At 53.1% G+C, this 19,178-nt stretch overlaps 1 protein-coding gene across 5 annotated transcripts in view; it reads right to left on the reverse strand.

Annotated features, from left to right (window-relative positions):
* Positions 1 to 4,314, reverse strand: part of NSMF (NMDA receptor synaptonuclear signaling and neuronal migration factor) — a 45,608-nt gene extending 41,294 nt beyond the window's left edge. For 4 of the 5 annotated variants that reach the window (XM_034067814.1, XM_034067815.1, XM_034067813.1 and 1 more), the window contains exon 1: positions 4,187 to 4,292. In XM_034067814.1, coding sequence (XP_033923705.1) covers positions 4,187 to 4,257 — 71 coding nt within the window. In that variant the 5' untranslated portion in view covers positions 4,258 to 4,292. Of the gene's footprint in view, positions 1 to 4,186 lie in introns of all 5 variants that reach the window. The other variant, XM_034067812.1, reaches the window with a different exon arrangement.
* Between the last annotated feature and the right edge of the window lie 14,864 nt (positions 4,315 to 19,178).

Raw genomic sequence — 19,178 nt, forward strand, 5'->3', positions numbered from 1 at the left:
CTACAAGTAACTGATGCACACAAATACATGCAATCCACCAACCTGACACTGAACTGAGCGAAGAAATGAGTACTGAAATACTCAGAGATCCAGGAAAGACCTGAGATAACTCCATTTAGAGCAGAGCAGCAAGGTAAGCAAAACCCGGACTGTTCAGGAGCACTGTATGGAAAGAACACCCACCACCTTCTTGTGTTCCTTCAGAAGCAATGCCCAGAGGAGCTGCAACAGGAATCTGTTGTGACAGCACCTGACAGTGCTGCACCTCAGGAAACCAGGAGAGAAAAGACCTCCTGCATCATCAGGACCTACGTCCTCCTACAGCAGCAATCCTCCTCTGTCACTAAGCAGGGATGGGAACACTGCCAGCACATCCACAGGTAACAGGTCCATCACTAAAGACTGCTGACACCTACGTTGTTTAAACCTGATAGTAACAATACCCTGACAAAAACCAGTTGTCTGAAATATCTGTGCAGGGAGATGGTAGCTGGAAAAATTCATGTTAAACATTAGAACTGTGAATTCTCACTTTCAAGAAAGGGAACTCTGATGTCAGCAATGGACCTTCAAGTCAAAGACCCCACAGTTCTGGGAGAATTTACACTCAAGTCTTGGATAGGAGCAGAGAGGACGGAGCCAGGAGAAATTAAAAGAAGGTAACTCAAGCATGAGTTCATACCACAGTGGAAAAAGGAATCCGGACTCCAGGAAGGACCCCAGCCTAAGACCAAAATTGCTCATTCAGTAAGAAACCTGGAATAAGGAACGCACTAAAGTACCTCAGGCGCTTGTCAGGGCAAGATTTACCCTTTCACAGCAACTAACACTTGGTGGCCCTGTTTAAATTCACTCTCTAGTCCACAGGGAAGGAGTGAGACCAAATTCTCATCTCTCTGTGGGGTACCTTGGACTAGACACCAAAGCCCTGAAATTGGGCGGGATGAACCACGCTTTCAACTACAATATTCCCTGTGCTAACTATAGCACAGAGAGATGGTTCTGGAACACGCGAGCACAAGTCTCATGTCTGCTCCCAAAGAAAAACCATAGGGCAGCATAACACAAAGCAGGGCTGCAGGAAAAGACAGACTTTTAGCCACAGTTGGGGTGCCAGTATTGTTCTGTAGGCGTCAAGGCAGCAAGGACAAAGAGAGCCCATTTCTAATGGTTTTGGTTAATCTATGTCCTTCAAAGTGTGCTAAGGAAACCAGGGAGTGTGTATCAGGCACCACACAGGCCAGGAGCCTGAAGAGAACCTGCACCAGCCCAAACCTGCAGCAGCCTGGGACCGTCAGCAGAGGGGCAGCACCAAGGTCACAGCTCAAGGACAACTGCGTCATCCCTGCCCTAGGAGCTGCAAGGCAAAACCAGCACACACAGGAAGGAGACACGGCAAGATCTCACATCCAAGCACTTGAGATGGGATCAGAGCAAGAGCACAGAGCCACAGTCCCTTCCTACACAGTTCACTGCAGCTCTCCCAGGAGACAAGACTACAGAGACCAAAGCTGGCAGCATCGTGGATGTTCTCCACAGTGTTAGCACACAGCAACTATGCCGTTAGTTTTGAGAGGCTGTTTAAAAGACCCAGCACACAACAAACTGCATGGAGCTTAATTGCTTCTCCTGGGACAGGAGGCTCCCCTGAGTTGCTCTGCAGAGATTTTAGTTTAAGAATCTAGGGAGCTTGCACCTTCTGCTTAGCTCACACGACTCATGATAGCAAACAAATGATGCTCCCTGCTCAGGAAGACAGTCAAATGCACATGCACGCTCCAGCCATGCATAATAAATACACATTAGTGGCCACTTGGACTTGCAGTGAGTTTCAGAGGATGATTGTTCTCTAAATGAAAAGTCAGAGAAATATGAACAGGGCAGAGCTCAGGAGGCGCAGAGACAATCCCAGGGCCTCTTCTGCAGCATGAGATCAGGATCCCATAGCTGCCTACACAAAACCACCGGGGACCTGATCATGACAGCAGTGCTACCCACACAGGGATCCAAGTCCCCAGCCCCCTTGGGAAGGGCAGGATAGGCTCTCTCTGTAGCCTTCTCTACTGCCCTGCAGAGTCCTCACTGTAGGTAAGGAAGATAAGGACATGAGGGATACCCAGAGGAGGACATGAGGCAGAGCAGAGGAGCTGTGTTTGATGTGCTCCAGGAGGAACCTTTCAGCAGGTCATCACTGCTGTGAATGATGCCAAGGGTAGCTGAGACTACACGAGGCAGGGACTGAGCTGTGCTTGGATGGGCAAGGTGGAGGCACACCAGCAGTGCCTGTCCTCACCAGCACCTTCTCTGTACACAGAGGCACTGCAGGGAGCAGTCCTCTGTCCTCCCCAAAGACTTTTTTGATTAGATATTTCTAGCACAGGGCATGAATGGGGAGACACAAAAGAGCACCTCTCCTGTGCCACACACTATGTGACCAGACGCTCCTCAAGGACTTTATGTTACTGAGCCTAAGTCCACTCAGCTAACTGTTCTGGTCAAACCACCGCAATTCACACCACCAAGAGACACTTCGGAGCACCCACGTACAGAAGCAGCAGCCTGGTAGCAGTTACAGCAGGTATGTAGCAAACCAGAACCCCAGAGGCACCTCCTGAACTCTACACAGCTAATACTACTTGCGTAGCATCTGCCCATCCTGGTGTAGGCTAACAAATCATTGCATTCAAAACACATTAGTCGCTCCCAAACACCCACACTCCCGTTGGAAATGCTGGTGAATACCCAGGATGATGTTTGTGTGTGACTGGCTGTCTAATCCTGTTCCCAGCACCCCATTACAACATTTTGTGTCATTGCTGTATACCCACCTGGCTGACATCTGCCAAAAGCAATCCCACTTCCACATCTCTGAACACCATCAAAAGTGCTCACGTTTTCAGTACTGGGTATGAACTGGGTGCACCATAAAGTGGGGAAAAGTTCCAGGCTCTGCCCAGACAGCTTCCTCCAGAGGCACTCCAGACTTTGAAGGATGGATTTCTTTACAACACAGACACACAGCAATATATAAACACCTTTGCATCTCTCCACTTCCAGCCACAAGACTGTCTCCTCCCGGCACGGCAGAGATGCCGTAATGCCGAGTTACAGTCACAGAGGTGACTGAGATCCCTCAGCAGCACGGACCGAGTCCTACACACGACTCTGGGTTATTCTAAAGCAATTCTGTCTCACACAAAGGAAACGTTACATAATGGAGCTGAAAAGTTTATTTCTTCCCATTTTTATCGGGCTACCAAGGAGCTACTCCACATCTAATAGAGGCGCTGCCAGACCTGCCCCTGTGCACGGCTGTGCTGCTGGGAACCTGCACCAGTGCCCCCAGCCAGTCCCCACTGACGGCTGTGACACTTGCACTGCAGCGGGGGAGAAGGGTCGGGTCCATCCTAGGCAAGGGGCACTGTGGCAAAGCTCATCAGCGACAGCTTTAAACCTTGGCACAACCCAGCAGCAAACACGGCTTAGAGCGTCTCCCATGTTTGATACTAAAAAGCACTGGGACCTGGCAGTAATGAAATGCCACACTGTAGGACAAGCAATATACAAATGAACAGGTACAGTACAGAACCCGAATCTCTTAACTGGCTAACAGAGCGGCTTGGGACACTGCCGGCGAGGGCAGGTGTGCTGCCTCCGGCTTTTCACGCTGTACATTTTCCATTCAAGGGATCAAGCCCCCTTGCAGACAGCGGCTGACTTTGCCCTCGGACACAGACACAGATGGCATGCCAGCTGATGAGGAGCCACCGAGCAAACTGACCGCGCTCCCGATTCCTCAAGATTGGAAAGATCCAGCCCTGACAAAGCCGCTTGTGACCCGCTCCTTGCCAGCCGAGCAAGCCGAACCGGCCGGGGATGCCAGCCGGGCCGGCAGCGAGGAGCGGTGACAGCTCTGGAGACGAACTCCCCTCCGGAGGCTGAGAACCCGCCGAGCGCAGGGACCGCGGTCCCGCAGCCACCGGCGAGCGGGCGGCTGCTTGCGGGGGACACCGCAGCGGCCATGGAGGGGGCACCAGCGGCGTCCCACGGACGCAGGCTCCCTCCGAGCTCTGCCAGCCCCGGGGGCTGAGCTCTCTGCCCCGCTGGACAAGCGCCGGGGTCGCACCCGCAGCCGCCCGCCGGGAATCGGGGCCTTACCCCCAGCTGGCCGGGTCCCGGCACCCACCTCACTTTAGCCGCCACCGACGACATGGCCTCGTTCCTCAGCGTCTTCCTTTTGGACACGGCTGTGCCCATATTCGCGCGGGGGGAGCCGCCGGGGGAGCGCTCATCGCAGGACCCCGCGGCTGCCCATGCCGCGCTGGGGCCGGGTGCCGCCGCTCGCCGCCCGCTGCCGCGCTCCCTCAGCGCCCCGCCATGCCGCGCTGCCCCCGGCCGCTGCCGGCTCATTGACTGCGGCAGGAGCCCGGCACCGAGCGCCGCCCCCCGCCCAGGAAGCGCCGCTATATTTGGCCGGCGGCTCCCGCCTCTCCCAGCTGACATCATGGCGGCCCCGCCTGAGGGGACGCGGCGCCCACCCCGGGGAAGGGCGTTTTCCACAGCGCAGGGTCCCGCTGCCCGCGGGGGGACGGGCACAGGACACGGGAACAGGACACGGCTCACGGGCTGTGAACGGTGTCTCCGAAGGGTCGCATCAACGCCCGTTGTTCACCACCGGTTTGTCCATGGTGTCACCTCCCAGAGCAAGCACCTTCCTCGGGGTCATCAACTGCGGCTCGGCCGCTCGGTCAGCCGGGCCTTAGAGGGGCTTCGGTTTGTAGAATCAGAACTGCTTGGGCTGAAGGGACCTTAAAGCTCCTCCAGCTCCAACCCCTGCCACAGGCAGGGACCCCTTCCACTGGAGCAGCTGCTCCAAGCCCCTGTGTCCAACCTGGCCTTGAACACTGCCAGGGATGGGGCAGCCACAGCTTCTCTGGGCACCCTGTGCCAGCGCCTCAGCACCCTCACAGGGAAGAGCTTCTGCCTAAGAGCTCATCTCAGTCTCCCCTCGGGCAGGTTCAAGCCATTCCCCTTGTCCTGTCCCTACAGGCCCTTGTCCCAAGCCCCTCTCCAGGTTTCTTATAAATCTCCTTTATATATTGATAGGCTGCAGGAGGGTCCCCGCGGAGCCTCCTCCATCTGAACAATCCCAGTGCCTTCAGCCTGTCTTCCCAGCAGAGGGGTTCCAGTCCTGACATCAGTGTCATGGATGTAGGTTTTGATACCCTGGATTTGGAAAAGTACTTTATAAATCTGCTTTCTGGGCACCCAAGTGGCAGCAGCAAGTTCTCATAGGATGTTCACAGTCTATAGAGAGCAAGCACTCGGTGGCCACCGGCTCTGCAAGCGAGCACACGAATCCCAGGAATTCCGAGCTAACACATTCAGCAATGTTTGATAGAAGAGTGGAAGTTTTGTGGATAAACTTCTTCCAGGATTTGAGGAAAGAGGCAGGGAAGGAGGCAGTGGCAGACAAGCAGACACCATGTCCTGTCTGTACCCTAGGAAAGGCAATATGTAGTGTAAGCTCATGTGTCTGTCCTTCAGAGACCCTGCATGGAAGAGACTGAAAGTTTGGGAACAGCTTCAGTCCTCTCTCTCCCATAGTCTCTCTCTCATAGGCTCCAAAGTCAAACCTGCAAGAAAACACATGAGGATTTGAACAAAGTAAGTCTCTTAGGTCTGTTAATCTACAGATTGAAAAGCACAATAATCCATGTAGAGAGCATAAAAAAGGATGAGTAACAGACCCAGCTACCTTGGTGTGTGTGGACACGAGGAGTATGATGTAAATATCTCATCAGCTGGAACCGTATCGGCCACTGGAGAATTCATAGTGAATAACAACCTTTCAGAAACGAACCTTCACTTACACCCAGGCTGTGGGTGCAGAAGGTGCCATGTGTGCAAACCAGAGAGCTCACCCTGCTTTGAGATGTGGGGATCTGGAGGTGCACATGCAGACAAGAGAAGGGAGATGAGAAACGCATGGGAATACTTGAACAATAAGGTCAGCCCGAGCCTTTGACTGTGCTTCCCTTCCTTTTTCACTGTGTAAGTAAAGGGGGAAAGTGCTCTTTATTTTGATGCTGAAATATTTTGTCAGTTGTGGCAAATGCTATTCTTTGAATGGGCAAACAAAAAACTGACAGATCAGTGTACTCTATTCCTGACATAATCCTCACCAGGTCGACCTGGAAAGCCCCAAAGCTGCTCACAGTGACATTCCTCAGGTACAAAACAAAACCCAGCACCAGTGCATTGGGTTTCTTCCCACAGAAGGTGACTCCCATTAAACTACTCATGCCTATCCTCCTGCCCTGGGTTGTGGTTGCACAGTCGTGTCACCAAAGAGCTTCTACAACAGAAAGTTAGGCTATTTTTAGGGAGCACCTTAAAAAACGTGTAAAGCACTTGAGCCGTGCAGCAGTTACAGTCCCAGCAAGGCAGAGCCCAGCAGTGTCAATTCCCAACATTAAAAAGCATGGATCCCTCCACCTTCATTCTGTTTTCAGACCACTCTGCCACATTTGTGCCTCTTGGAGCTCTTTCAAACTCTTTCTTGTCTGTTCACAGAACCATAGAGTGGTTTGTGTTGGAAGGGAACCTTCAGGCTCCTCCAGCTCCAACCCCTGCCATGGGCAGGGACCCCTTCCACTGGAGCAGCTGCTCCAAGCCCCTGTGTCCAACCTGGCCTTGAACACTGCCAGGGATGGGGCAGCCACTCTTGAATTCCCTGGCAAGGTCTCACACTTTGAGGCTGGGGAGGGTCCAGCCCAGTGTATGGCTCACTTCAAGGGCACATGGGCTGCTCAGAGCTTGGCCAAATGGGTTTTGAAGACCTCCAAGGGTGGAGATGCCACCACTGCTCCACTCCACATCCCAGGGCTGCACCACTCTCACAGTGAAAGACTTTTTCCACGCATCTAATCGGTATTTCCTTTGTTGCAAGAGGTGCCCACTGCCTGTTGGTCTGCGTGCCCCTGAGAAGTGCCTGGCTCCATCACTCCATAGCACCCCACCATCACTGGCCAATCTCCCTGCAGTGTCCTCTCTTGCCCCCTGCTCCTTCCCTACCTTCATGTAGGGTTTCCTCCTTGTCTTTAGGTGTCTCTCAGGTATGTGGGGGTCTGGATTGCCCTGATGTGACACAGAAGAGGAGGCAGTGGGCCTCTGGCTCATTACAGCTGGAGAGATGCCTTTGCTTCGTGCTAGAAAAAAGCTGGGTGAGCCAGGCAGACTGTTCCCCATCACTTCTCCATGGCAACAGGCCTTCCAGACACACACGTAGGCAAACCAGCCGAGGAGGCAGGCAGGGAGCGCCGACCCTCCACCTGAGCCCCAAACCTCCCTCCATGGGGCTCACGTCATCCATGGGAAGCACATCCCAAACCAGCTTCCTAAATATTTGTAGCTACACAGAGAAATGCTTCTCTTCTTCCACTGGTGAAAGTACAATATCCCAAAGCCCAGGCCAGGCAAGATTAATCCTGCCAGTGATCATTTTTGTCCGTATAAAGGTATCACACTTGAAAACTCTGGTATCGCAGCATCCTGTCAAACAAAACTGTACATCTGCCAGTGGAAAACCCAGAACCTTAGACCTGGTTAGATCAGCCTGAGAGCAGAAGGCCTGATGATTCTCTGACTTTAAGCATCCAGTATTTTTATGCTTAGAAAAAACGTTTTTGTCTGAACAAGAAAATAAATGTGAATCCTGACAATTTAAATGCAAAAAGGAGAAATAAGGCAAGCCAAAACCAGTCACAGGAACACTCTGCGAAAGGCAAAGAATAATAAATACTTCTTCAAACACATCAAGCACAGGAAGCCTGCTGGAGAGTCAGAAGTTGGCTGCAGTGCAAGAGGAGCATTCATAGGAGATAAGGTCAGGACAGAACAACAAGAGATAGTTTGCATCTGTAGTCAGCGAGGAAAAGCTCAGAGAAGGGCCTGTGCCAGAAGTCATCTTTATATGGACATGGCACTGGCTTTGGCTCGTATTCAAGTGTCATCAGCTGAAGTTGAGGAATAAATAGCCAAAGCAAAGAATGCAAATTCCGCAGGCTGAGCCGGTTCACCTGAGTGCTCAGGAACTCCGAGATGAAACAGTCTAATTACTTAATTGTAGCATGTAATCACTGCCTGATGCAGCCTCCGTGTCTGAGAGCTTCAAGGTGACAAATGGGAAGGGTTTGGGGTTATTACAGTCCATGAAGTCTGAGATCCCTTCTGGGCAAACTGATAGAAATTGTAATGAAGAATATGATTGGTGCACAGCTGGATACATCGGACATACTGGGAATATAAAGAGGTGCTTTTGCTTGAATAAAGGAATGCTTCATAAATCTGTTACACCTCTTCAGAGAGTCAATAAGCATGGGGTATAGTCTGCCTAGATTCCCAAAAGCTCTGTCATTGAAATGCAGCTACCGTGGGATTAACAGATAGGTCTTGAATACTGTATGTAGGAATATATTGGAATGTAGGAATATATTGGAATAACTGGTTAAAGGAACTTGAAGAGTAGCTGTCAACAGCTACAGGAGGTGGGACTTGAATGGGGTCCCACAGGGACCTGTGCTGGGGGTCTGCTCACTTCAGCATAATCAGAAACTATCTTGAAAAGTAATTGCAAATAAAGATGTGACAAAGCTTGCTGCTGATGGTACAGGGTCATAAATACATGAGACACTAAAGAATTCTACAAGGGCTGCATGATCATGAAGAACTACATAATAAAATGGCTCAGGGCATCCAGAGCAGATAATTACGAAGATAGGCATACAAAGATAGGAGAAAAGCAGTCCCACCTTCAATGGCACAGTACTGGGCTCTGCATTCATCCTCAGAAATGTCCTCTTTATCTCCCAGGTCCATCAAAACACCACCCCCACAAGCTGCATTTGTGCCTCACACGCTGCTCCCTGGCTTTGCAGGGAGTACAAACCCAGGCAGTAACGGGAAGAGAGTCAGCAGTACGGGAAGCATAAACCCAGGACAGAGCAGGACGTTTCACAAGCCATGTGAGATGACTCTAGTCTCCTTGGTCCAGACTGGGACCAGGGTAATTTGTGGTGTCTCAGTTCAACTCTTTTGACAAGTCACAATAGCCCTGAAAGATGGTGCCAGTCCAAAGGTGGTAGGAGAGCTGGAGGAGCTGTCAGGTTGTAGCTACCTGCTACTGTTCAGAAGGAGTTTGAGGACAACAGTTATGGCCAACTGCACTGGGAAGCTTATGGTCTCCCAGGAGGCCTCTCAGATATCATCTAACCACCTTCCCTCTTGGCCAGTTTAGCCACTTCAAGATGCTGCTGTTGAATTCATCGATTAGAAACTTCACTCTAATGAGGCATTGTAAGAAAATAACTTTCCCAACATTGGTGTGATTAAAATTAGGCAATGCATCACAGCAGCAATAGCTAACAAGTTGGAGTTAGCCAAGAATTATGGGTTTGCTTTGAGTGAATTCATTTAAATAGAGTTGTTCTTAAATGGCCAAGCATTTGGCATCAGAAAGATCTTGTTCAACTGCAGCCCCAAAGGGAGTCCTGATCACCAGATAAACACCTCTTCTGAACCAGCTGGGATGAAGGAATCAGCCCCAATGTTAGGCCAGCTCAGCCCCAGCTGTATTCAGGAAAAGACCTTATCAGTTATTATCAGGGCTGGATCCAGGCTCTCAGCCCTGCTTTCTGTGATGGGATGTGTCCCAGCCCTGATGTGTGAATGAGTATAGTGCTGGTAGGAGGGGAACTGAGCCCCTTTAGACCCCAGTCACAGGACTATCTGTGCTTGAAGATTAAACCCTCTGTACCACCCTCCTCAGTCACTGCGCCTTCCCAAATTGTGCCATTTTGCCAGCATTATGGAGAAGCCAAATGTTATTTTTTATTAGCTGTCTGCTCCAGCACAAGGCAGCAAGGTCCTTGGCAGGGCAAACCAGAAGCAGCCCTGGTCCAAACTGGAGATCTGTGCTCAGCATGGGATGAAGGCTGTGGGAAAGCAGAGCTTTTCTATCCCAAATTTGGAGAAAACAATGTTGAAAAGAGCCTTAGAGCATCATTTCCCATGCATAGCTACAGTCTGGGGGGATATGAGGGCTGGTGCACTCTCCTGGGATGACCATAGCTTGGAGGGAACCATGCAGTGCTGCCTGGGCTGAGCTTCCTGTGGACTTCCCATAGGAGGCGGTATCCCAAGCACAAGCAGCCAGGCTGTGTTCCCCTCAAACCCCAGCCACAGAGGTGTCCCTCAGCCCCACTGACCAACCATGCTGGATCAACGACTCAGAGCAGGAGCTCTTCCAGGCTGGGTTTGATGGTAGCAGCCTGGCTTCCCCAGCGTAGAACTGAGCTGCCCTGGGTCTGTCTGGCTCTGCAAGTACAACCTGATGGACTTGGCTGTGGCTGTGCAGAGGTCACAGAGTCACAGACTGGAGGGAACCTTCAAGCTCCTCCAGCTCCAACCCCTGCCACAGGCAGGGACCCCTTCCACTGGAGCAGCTGCTCCAAGCCCCTGTGTCCAACCTGGCCTTGAACACTGCCAGGGATGGGGCAGCCACAGCTTCTCTGGGCACCCTGTGCCAGCGCCTCAGCACCTGCACAGGGAAGAGCTTCTGCCTAAGAGCTCATCTCAGTCTCCCCTCTCTTGGGCAGGTTCAAGCCATTCCCCTTGGCCTGTCCCTACAGGCCCTTGTCCCAAGCCCCTCTCCAGCTTTCCTGCAGCCCCTTTAGGCACTGGAGCTGCTCTCAGGTCTCCCCTTCAGGAGCCTTCTCTTGTCCAAGCTGCCCCAGCCCAGCTCTCCCAGCCTGGCTCCAGAGCAGAGCTGCTCCTATGGGTAAGTGTTGAGGCTGTGGGATTTATTTTGCCACCTTCTTGCCATAAGCAGTGCAGGAGCCTTAGCACTTTCTCTGTGCACACATCAGGGGCAGGGAGGACAAGGTTCAGCTTCACACCATCATGCAGCAGCCCCTTTGGGCAGGCAGTGCCTGTCCCTGCTCCCGCTGCAGTGCAGCACCAGCACCAGCACTGGCACGGCCCTGGTGGGAGGCATCCCACTACTTAAACAAAATTATGTTGCTGGCCTTTTCATTATGTTGCCCAGCAAATGTTCCCATGAAATATAGCCTAATTATCTACCCACAGTCAGATTACCCTAAGATGCAATTTGCTTCTACTCTGTGGAGTTTGCTTTCCTTCTGTGGCTCTCATGATTGAAATACACTCAATTAGTTATTACTGTGCTGGCTGAGATCTCAAGCTGCTCCATCCCGACAAGGCTGCTCCATTCAGGTCTCGCTGGCATTCCAACAGCCAGGAGACACAGGCTCACACACAAGCCATAGCGGTGTCTCACCACTCAGCCATGCCAGTTATTTATTAGATTTGATGGCAAACAAGAAGCCTGCTCAGGGCTGAGGGCTGGAAACGTGCAGCATTGACCAAACCTGCCTTCAGATGTGGCACCAAAAGCCTGAAATCATTTTCTAAGTGCAAGCCATGCCCTGTGCCAGGTACACTGGAGCCAAGTACACCCAGTCCATGCACACCCTTGTTAATGTGCATGCACAACAACTCAGAAAGTACCAACGGTAGCAATTAAGTAATGATAATAGAGTTCAGGCACATAAAGGCCTCTTTGCAGGCCCCCTTCAGACACTGAAGCTGCTCTGAGGTTTCCTTGCAGCTTCTCTTCTCCAGGCTGAGCAGCCCCAGTGTTCTCAGCCTGTCCAACCCCACCAACCATACAAACCCTTCTGCCCTTTCTCACATCTGTCTGTCCTTTCCCAAACTCCACCTCAAACACAGCCAGAGCATTGCCTGGTGCTCAATCCCACCCCCTGCATTCCTGGCCTCCAGTTGTGCTCTCCATCTCGTGCCAGCAGAAAGCCTTTGGCCCTTGCTGCCAAGTCAGGTTTCTGACCAGTTACTGAGCACCAGTACTGGGCAACTGTGCACAGAGCTGGTGATTCAAAACCAATAGAGGCAAGTGGAGCTGCCAAAGAGCCCAAAGGAAGGGAAAGGGCCAGCACAAGGGACTCAGTCATCTGTGCCCATACCTTTAGGGGGGATCATTTCAGAGCTGTGCTCCTAAATCCCTGTGAGGGAACTCGATCTGCCCAGGAGAGGGAGGCTCTGGATGAGACACGTTTCTGAGTCAGGAGAGCTGACAGAGAGTGGGCATTTCAACAGCAGCAGAATATTATAACCTCTTTTTTCTTAAGATGATACAGCAGGTGGGGAGAACCAAGAGAAACGAGCAATGGCTGTAGCAGGAGGGAGGATTTGAGCAGGATGGTAACACCATTTCATTGCTATTGGCTAAATTAGTGGCATCACATTGACATAAGCCAGTCCCTCAGAATAAACTAGAGTAACTAAAACCAATTGTTAGAACAATGGAAACAACAATGTGGATATTTCATGCTGGGAAAAGATTCATACAATCTCAGACTGGTTTGTGTTGGAAGAGACCTCAGAGCTCATCCAGCTCCAACCCCTGCCACAGGCAGGGACCCCTTCCACTGGAGCAGCTGCTCCAAGCCCCTGTGTCCAACCTGGCCTTGAACACTGCCAGGGATGGGGCAGCCACAGCTTCTCTGGGCACCCTGTGCCAGCGCCTCAGCACCCTCACAGGGAAGAGCTTCTGCCTAAGAGCTCATCTCAGTCTCCCCTCGGGCAGGTTCAAGCCATTCCCCTTGTCCCGTCCCTACAGGCCCTTGTCCCAAGCCCCTCTCCAGCTTTCCTGCAGCCCCTTTAGGCACTGCAGCTGCTCTCAGGTCTCCCCTTCAGGAGCCTTCTCTTGTCCAGGCTGCCCCAGCCCAGCTCTCTCAGCCTGGCTCCAGAGCAGAGCTGCTCCAGCCCTCGCAGCATCTCCATGGCCTCCTCTGGCCTCGCTCCAACAGCTCCAGGTCCCTCTCGCGGATTAAGCACTGGTGGGAATGTTCCCTGGAGAGCTCTGGTCCTGCTGCCTGCTCGAAGCAGAACTGGCACTTACTCCAGAGCAACTTTGCTTGGCCAAGTTGAGACCCTCTTGCTGGATGGTGCCCCCCTCCCCAGGATGCTGTTTTCCCGTACAGCACCACCCTCCTGGGGAAGGGAAACCAGTTCTGCACCTACCAGAGCCAGGTTCTATTCCCAGGGTCCCCAGCACATTCTGCAGCTATGGAGGACTTGGCCCTTGCAATGGAGGTTCTTCAAGGTCGGGATTCCCGAAACAGCTCCAGGATTAGATATGATGGTAATTGATTGCTCAATGATTCAGTAATTACTCAGTTTATGCTGCATCCACATCTCAGTATTTCATTCTTTGGCAAAATAACAGTCTGACTTTGTCCTGACATTGGTACCACGCAGCAGAACATGAGCTGAAGTTCGAAATGGCTGCATTATATTTAAGGTGGAAGAAAAAATGTTGCTACCAAAGGAAAGCTTGTGTGACTGTCTCCCTATAAACATCTCACTCCTGAAGCTCTGCTCCAACCATACCCCTCACCATGTGCAAACCTTGCTGTATCTAAAGGTGCTGAGCACAGTAATGAAACCATTTCCTTGCACATTTGAAACAATAGAAACAACAATGTGGAGATTTCATGCTGGGAAAAGATTCATACAATCCCAGCCTGGTTTGTGTTGGAAGGGACCTTAAAGCTCATCCAGCTCCAACCCCTGCCACAGCAGCTGCTCCAAGCCCCTGTGTCCAACCTGGCCTTGAACACTGCCAGGGATGGGGCAGCCACAGCTTCTCTGGGCACCCTGTGCCAGCGCCTCAGCACCCTCACAGGGAACAGCTTCTGCCTAAGAGCTCATCTCAGTCTCCCCTCGGGCAGGTTCAAGCCATTCCCCTTAGCCTGTCCCTACAGGCCCTTGTCCCAAGCCCCTCTCCAGCTTTCCTGCAGCCCCTTTAGGCACTGGAGCTGCTCTCAGGTCTCCCCTTCAGGAGCCTTCTCTTGTCCATACTGCCCCAGCCCAGCTCTCTCAGCCTGGCTCCATAGGGAAGGTTCTCCAGCCTTTGGAGCATCTTCATGGCCCTTCCCAGAAAATTAACGACCTGGGGGAAGCCACAGCAACACACTGCAGTTGTGTACAAGGCTGAAGGCAGGACAGGGCAAGAAGCAACAGGGTTAAACTTTGGTGGTGAAATTCAGATCAGACCTAAAGAAAAATTGCTCAAGGATATTGAAGGAAGGGCACAGGCTGGCAGGGAGAGCAGAGGTGCTTCAGCATGGGGAGAGCTGTATTGGATGTGACCATCCGGAGCCGAGCCCCCCTTGAGCACAAGGTCAGACGTGATGGTCCCAGCACAGATCCTCCAGGCTGTTTTGCCATCATGCTACGGGGTCGTGTAACTCTCCTATGGCTCAGCATGGCTTGTTGGTCTCTTCATCACCCATGGAACCAGAAGCTCCGCAAACTTCACAGAGATGGTGACAGTTAGAATGAGAAATGAAGAGGAAAGAACCCCCTTTGTTTGTAAGCTAAATATTGCAGAGTCAAGAAAATGTACTTTGGCTGAAAGCCCATCCGTTAGTAACCTGAATTCAAGCAAAATGACAATGTAGATGAAGAGGAAGAAAGTAATAGACACTAATCCATCTGCAGCAATCGCTGCAGTGAGCTATGAAGCACAGATATTGATAGAGGAGGGTAGATGGGCAGAGGAAAATCCATGCCTGGCAAAGGCATGGCCGGCAAGATGTTCACTAAGTAAATTAGGAACAGAAGCATTAATGATGTTGGAGGTTCATTTCTTAAACTTAGAGAAGCACAAAAAGACTTTGTCAGGAGAAACCTCAGGCATCTCTAGTCCAGCATCCTGCTTGGAGCAGGACCAGTGTCAAAGTGACACTGCTTTGCTCAGGGGGTTTGCAGTTGGGTGGTACTGCAGGAGGTGCATTGCTAGTGACAAGGCCTCTGCATCCCTGCTGCATCTAGGAACGATGGAACTGTAAGCCATGGGGATGGTAAATACTCTGTGGTCTATTAACAGCCAAGAGCATCTGAGGTGACATCTGTGGGGCTTCTACATCAGCAGATGTGTGTAATCAGCACCTGAGGGGCCTCAAGCAGGCTCGAAGCCTGGGGAGATGCCAGGGTGGGCAGGATGCTAATGTGGCGCTGGCCCTGGTTAACAGCTGCTCCATCCAGCATGACACTGAGATTGAAAAGTGGAGACGACATACAGGGTTCATTAAATGCAGCCTTCAAGGCTTAAAAATACACCATCGGTGTGGTGCAATGGAACGTGTCTTGTCAAATGAGCCTCATCTCCTCCTCTGAGAAAATGACACGTTTCTAGATAAAGGTTACCACATGGTTGCCACATAGCCATTATTTGCTTAGCTTTTGGCAGGGTGTTTGACTCGATAGCATATGACACCCTAATTACAAATTTAGTGCTATACAATCTCAACGAAGCCCACATTAAATGGATGGAGAGCTGCAAACCCATCTCCAAAACAAGGAGTCATCAGCAAACAGAGCTGATTTAAAGGGGTTCTGCAGGAGCTGGGCCCAGCCTGACACTAATCAATGTTTTCATCATTGGTTGAGAAATGAGCACAAAACACAGCTGAGAGTTGCTACAGCTGCTGGGAGCAGACTGGCAGTGAATGATGATGACAGCAGTTACACAGAGCAACTGGGATCCTTTCTGTGCACAAACCCCATTTCACTTGGCAGTAGTAAAATAGGGCAGCTTTCAAACAGGAGCACAGCAAGGGTTTCAGCCCCAAAAGATGGGATGCAGAAAATGGAGACATCACGAGTCGGAGGCGGTTGCTTTTGCAGCACTGCAGCAACACGGCCCCAAGTGCAGAAACTGGAGGCAGAGGATGAGAAAAGTGAGACTGTCCTGGCCGAGCTTCTCTGCAGTCCCAAAAGAGAAGTCCCAGAGGAGTCAGGCAAAGTCCTAAAGAAGAGACAAAGTCACAGGATCCCAGCCTGGTTTGGGTTGGAAGGGACCTTAAAGCTCATCCAGCCCCAACCCCTGCCAAGGCAGGGACACCTTCAATGAGGCCGGGTTGCCCAGAGCTCTCTCAGCTGCAGACACCCCATGGGGTGCCACCCATGGGGCTGGGGACAGGCTCCACTGCCAGCTCTACCCCACAGCAGCACCAGGACCCAGCAGCACACTTCAGGCCACGCATCCCCATCCTGTTGGCACCCTCCAAGAGCGTGACACCAAACTGAAAGCACTCTCCCAAGAGTGGGTTTGCTGGGCTCTTGCATCAGGCCTGGGCTCCATCCCTCCCCCTGCAGTTACTTTCTGCCACTGGTTTTTAACACAATAAAGGGGAGCTGCTGGGGTTTTCTGAGGAGGCTGGAGATGAGGGGAGGGTCTCTGCAAGGAGCAGGGCCCTGGCTGCAAGTTGCCTCCTGGTGACATTCCCACTGCCAGCAGAGGCACTTTCCATCTGGATTCTGGACCTGCAGCCTCGGAGCAGCTTTTCCATCACCTGCTCCTACATCACCCCCGGTCACAAGGCCCCGGTGACCCCCAGGACTGGGGCATCTCCTGGTCAAGTGTGACCTCGTGGGGCCTTGGCCCTTCTCAGCTGCTGGGGAAGCACTCGGCTCAGCTCAGGGTATTTTTAGCTGTCACCATCGCCGGGGTTCATGGCATGACCTAGATCAGCAAAGCAAGGCACAGCCTAGCACAGCACAGCCCAGCACAGCACAGCACATCACAGCACAGCAAGGCACAACACAGCACAGCAAGGCACAGCCCAGCCCAGCACAGCACAGGCCAGCCCAGCCCAGCACATCACAGCACAGCAAGGCACAAACAGCACAGCACAGCACTGCACAGCTCTCATCCCGCTGGGTCCCCTCTTGGCCATGTGCTGGGGCAGATGCTGGCAGCCCTGGGAATGGCTCCCCTGGGAGTTTCACATCCCTGTGGATCAGCACAGCCAACCCCAGCGCAGGTTCTGGGGAGGAGGAAGAGGAGAGGGGTCCTGTGGGAGCCAGGACACGTGCAGGGCCCTGGCGGGCACAGATCTATGGGGATTTGCAGCCTTGCCTTTCCTTGCCTCCTGCCAAAGCAGCAGCTCCCAGGCCAGCACGGACACAGCCTGGATCCAGGTCCCCAAGGGAGTTGCTTTCAGTAACTCAGCTTCCAGCCATCCAAGCCACATCAGCTGGGCCCCTGTGGAGCCCCATCCAGCTGATGGAGAGTGGAGCTGCTGTGATTTGTGGTCCTTGCACAGGCTCTGGTGTCCACCCTGCCCATGGCTCCGGCAGGGAGCTCAGCCCAGCAGCTCTTGGGCTCTTAGGAAACCTTCCTGACACTTGGAGTGCGCTGGGAGGTTCATTCCTTGCAGAAGAGGAGCCCCAGGAAGGAGCTCACTCACCCCAATGAGCCCTGCAGGGCTCAGCTCTCCCCTCTGCCTTCAGGGACCACAAACCCCTTCACCACCAGCTATGTGTCCCAGCAGGAGCCCCATGGGTGGCTGGGTCCGGCAGCCCCCGGCAGCATTCCTGACTGCAGCCGAGGCACAGATCCACAGCACAACCTCCTGCCTTCCCCACCTCATTACCCTGCAGTCCCAGGGGTGCCTCACTGCCAGCCCTGCTCTAAAAGCTTTTCTGAGCTTTGCTTTGTTAAAAGCTTTCTATTTCCAGCAAGGAAGCAAGTGGAGGGTGGGATTTTACAGCCCCCCAAGTGACTCAGTGCCATGACTGAGCCACGGAGCAGCAGCAGCAGCAGGGTTGTCCCAAGTGGGGCCGGCATCACCCAGCTCTGCAGGAAGGGGAAAGGTCACCCACCAGCCACTTCCAGCTAATTCAATGCCTAAACTGGGAGAGGGACAGCAGCAACATCCTGCAGTGCACTGGGGACCAGTCCCACGCTGCGGGAGAGGGGAAAGCAGGAGAATGAAGAAGCCAAGGACAACAGCTGCCACACGTGTCCTTCTCACCACATCCAACCAAGAGCCAACGCACAGCCCAGCCTGAGCACATCCCCACTCCGAGAGCAGAACCCCCCTCCTGGCAATGGCAGTGAGGAGCTGAAAGGTGCCCGAGGCAGTGTGGAAGCCGCTGTGAGGAAGGAGGCTCAGGACTCGGGCAGGATGAGGGGGATGCACACGTGTCCAAGGTGCAGTGAAAGGGTTACATGGGGTGCAGATGCAGCCTCAGGTACTCACATCCTGTGCCTGCTGGGCACAGAGCACCCTGGCAGCCAGCACTAGGGGCAAATGGGGTGTCTGGGGTCCCACAGTGGCGCAGGCAGCAGGAACGTGCTCAAGCAGAGCACAGAGCTCACCCCTTCATGCCTGGGAACGTGCAGGCAGGTCAGGGCTGCCCCAGCACAGCCCCAGCCTTACGGACACATCCCTGCGGGACTGCACATCCCATTCCATGTGCCTTCACCGAGGAAAAACGTGTCATTTCTGGGACACTGGGTGCACGTTTGGTGCTCCTCCTGAGCCACATTCCCCACCGCGTGAGTGCGGTCACTGAGCTCTGCTCCTCCCGCGAGGACAGCACCGCCCGCGGAGCCAATCCTGCTCTCTGTGACGGAGCCAGGAAAGCCAAGAGTGGCAGGAACAGCGCTGCCAGCAGCACCACCAGTGTTCGTACCGCACTGGCACCAGCTCCTGCCTGGTGCCGGGATGTCCGGTGCCAGCCGGGGGCTTGTTCTGTACTGAGGTCACACTGGACCGAAGCATCATTCGTCTGCACTGCCAGAGCTGGAGGCCTGGCTGCTTCCTGATGGGAAGCACTTTCCTGGCTGTAGCCCCCTGATGATTTGAGGCTCAATTAGAGCCATCCCTGCTGGTGCTGGCCCCAGGGAGAGCCAATTACCTGGGAAATGGCAACTTGGTACTAAGTAACGCTCAGCCCCAGCTGCATTCCCAGCCCTGGAAACGCTGCTCGGGGCTGGAGTGCATCCAGGAACAATTCAGCCAGGCTGAGAGAGCTGGGCTGGGGCAGCCTGGACAAGAGAAGGCTCCTGAAGGGGAGACCTGAGAGCAGCTCCAGTGCCTAAAGGGGCTGCAGGAAAGCTGGAGAGGGGCTTGGGACAAGGGCCTGGAGGGACAGGCCAAGGGGAATGGCTTGAACCTGCCCAAGAGAGGGGAGACTGAGATGAGCTCTTAGGCAGAAGCTCTTCCCTGTGAGGGTGCTGAGGCGCTGGCACAGGGTGCCCAGAGAAGCTGTGGCTGCCCCAT

This window comes from Melopsittacus undulatus, chromosome 11, assembly GCF_012275295.1.
Source record: "Melopsittacus undulatus isolate bMelUnd1 chromosome 11, bMelUnd1.mat.Z, whole genome shotgun sequence".
Classification (NCBI taxonomy): Eukaryota; Metazoa; Chordata; class Aves; order Psittaciformes; family Psittaculidae; genus Melopsittacus; species Melopsittacus undulatus.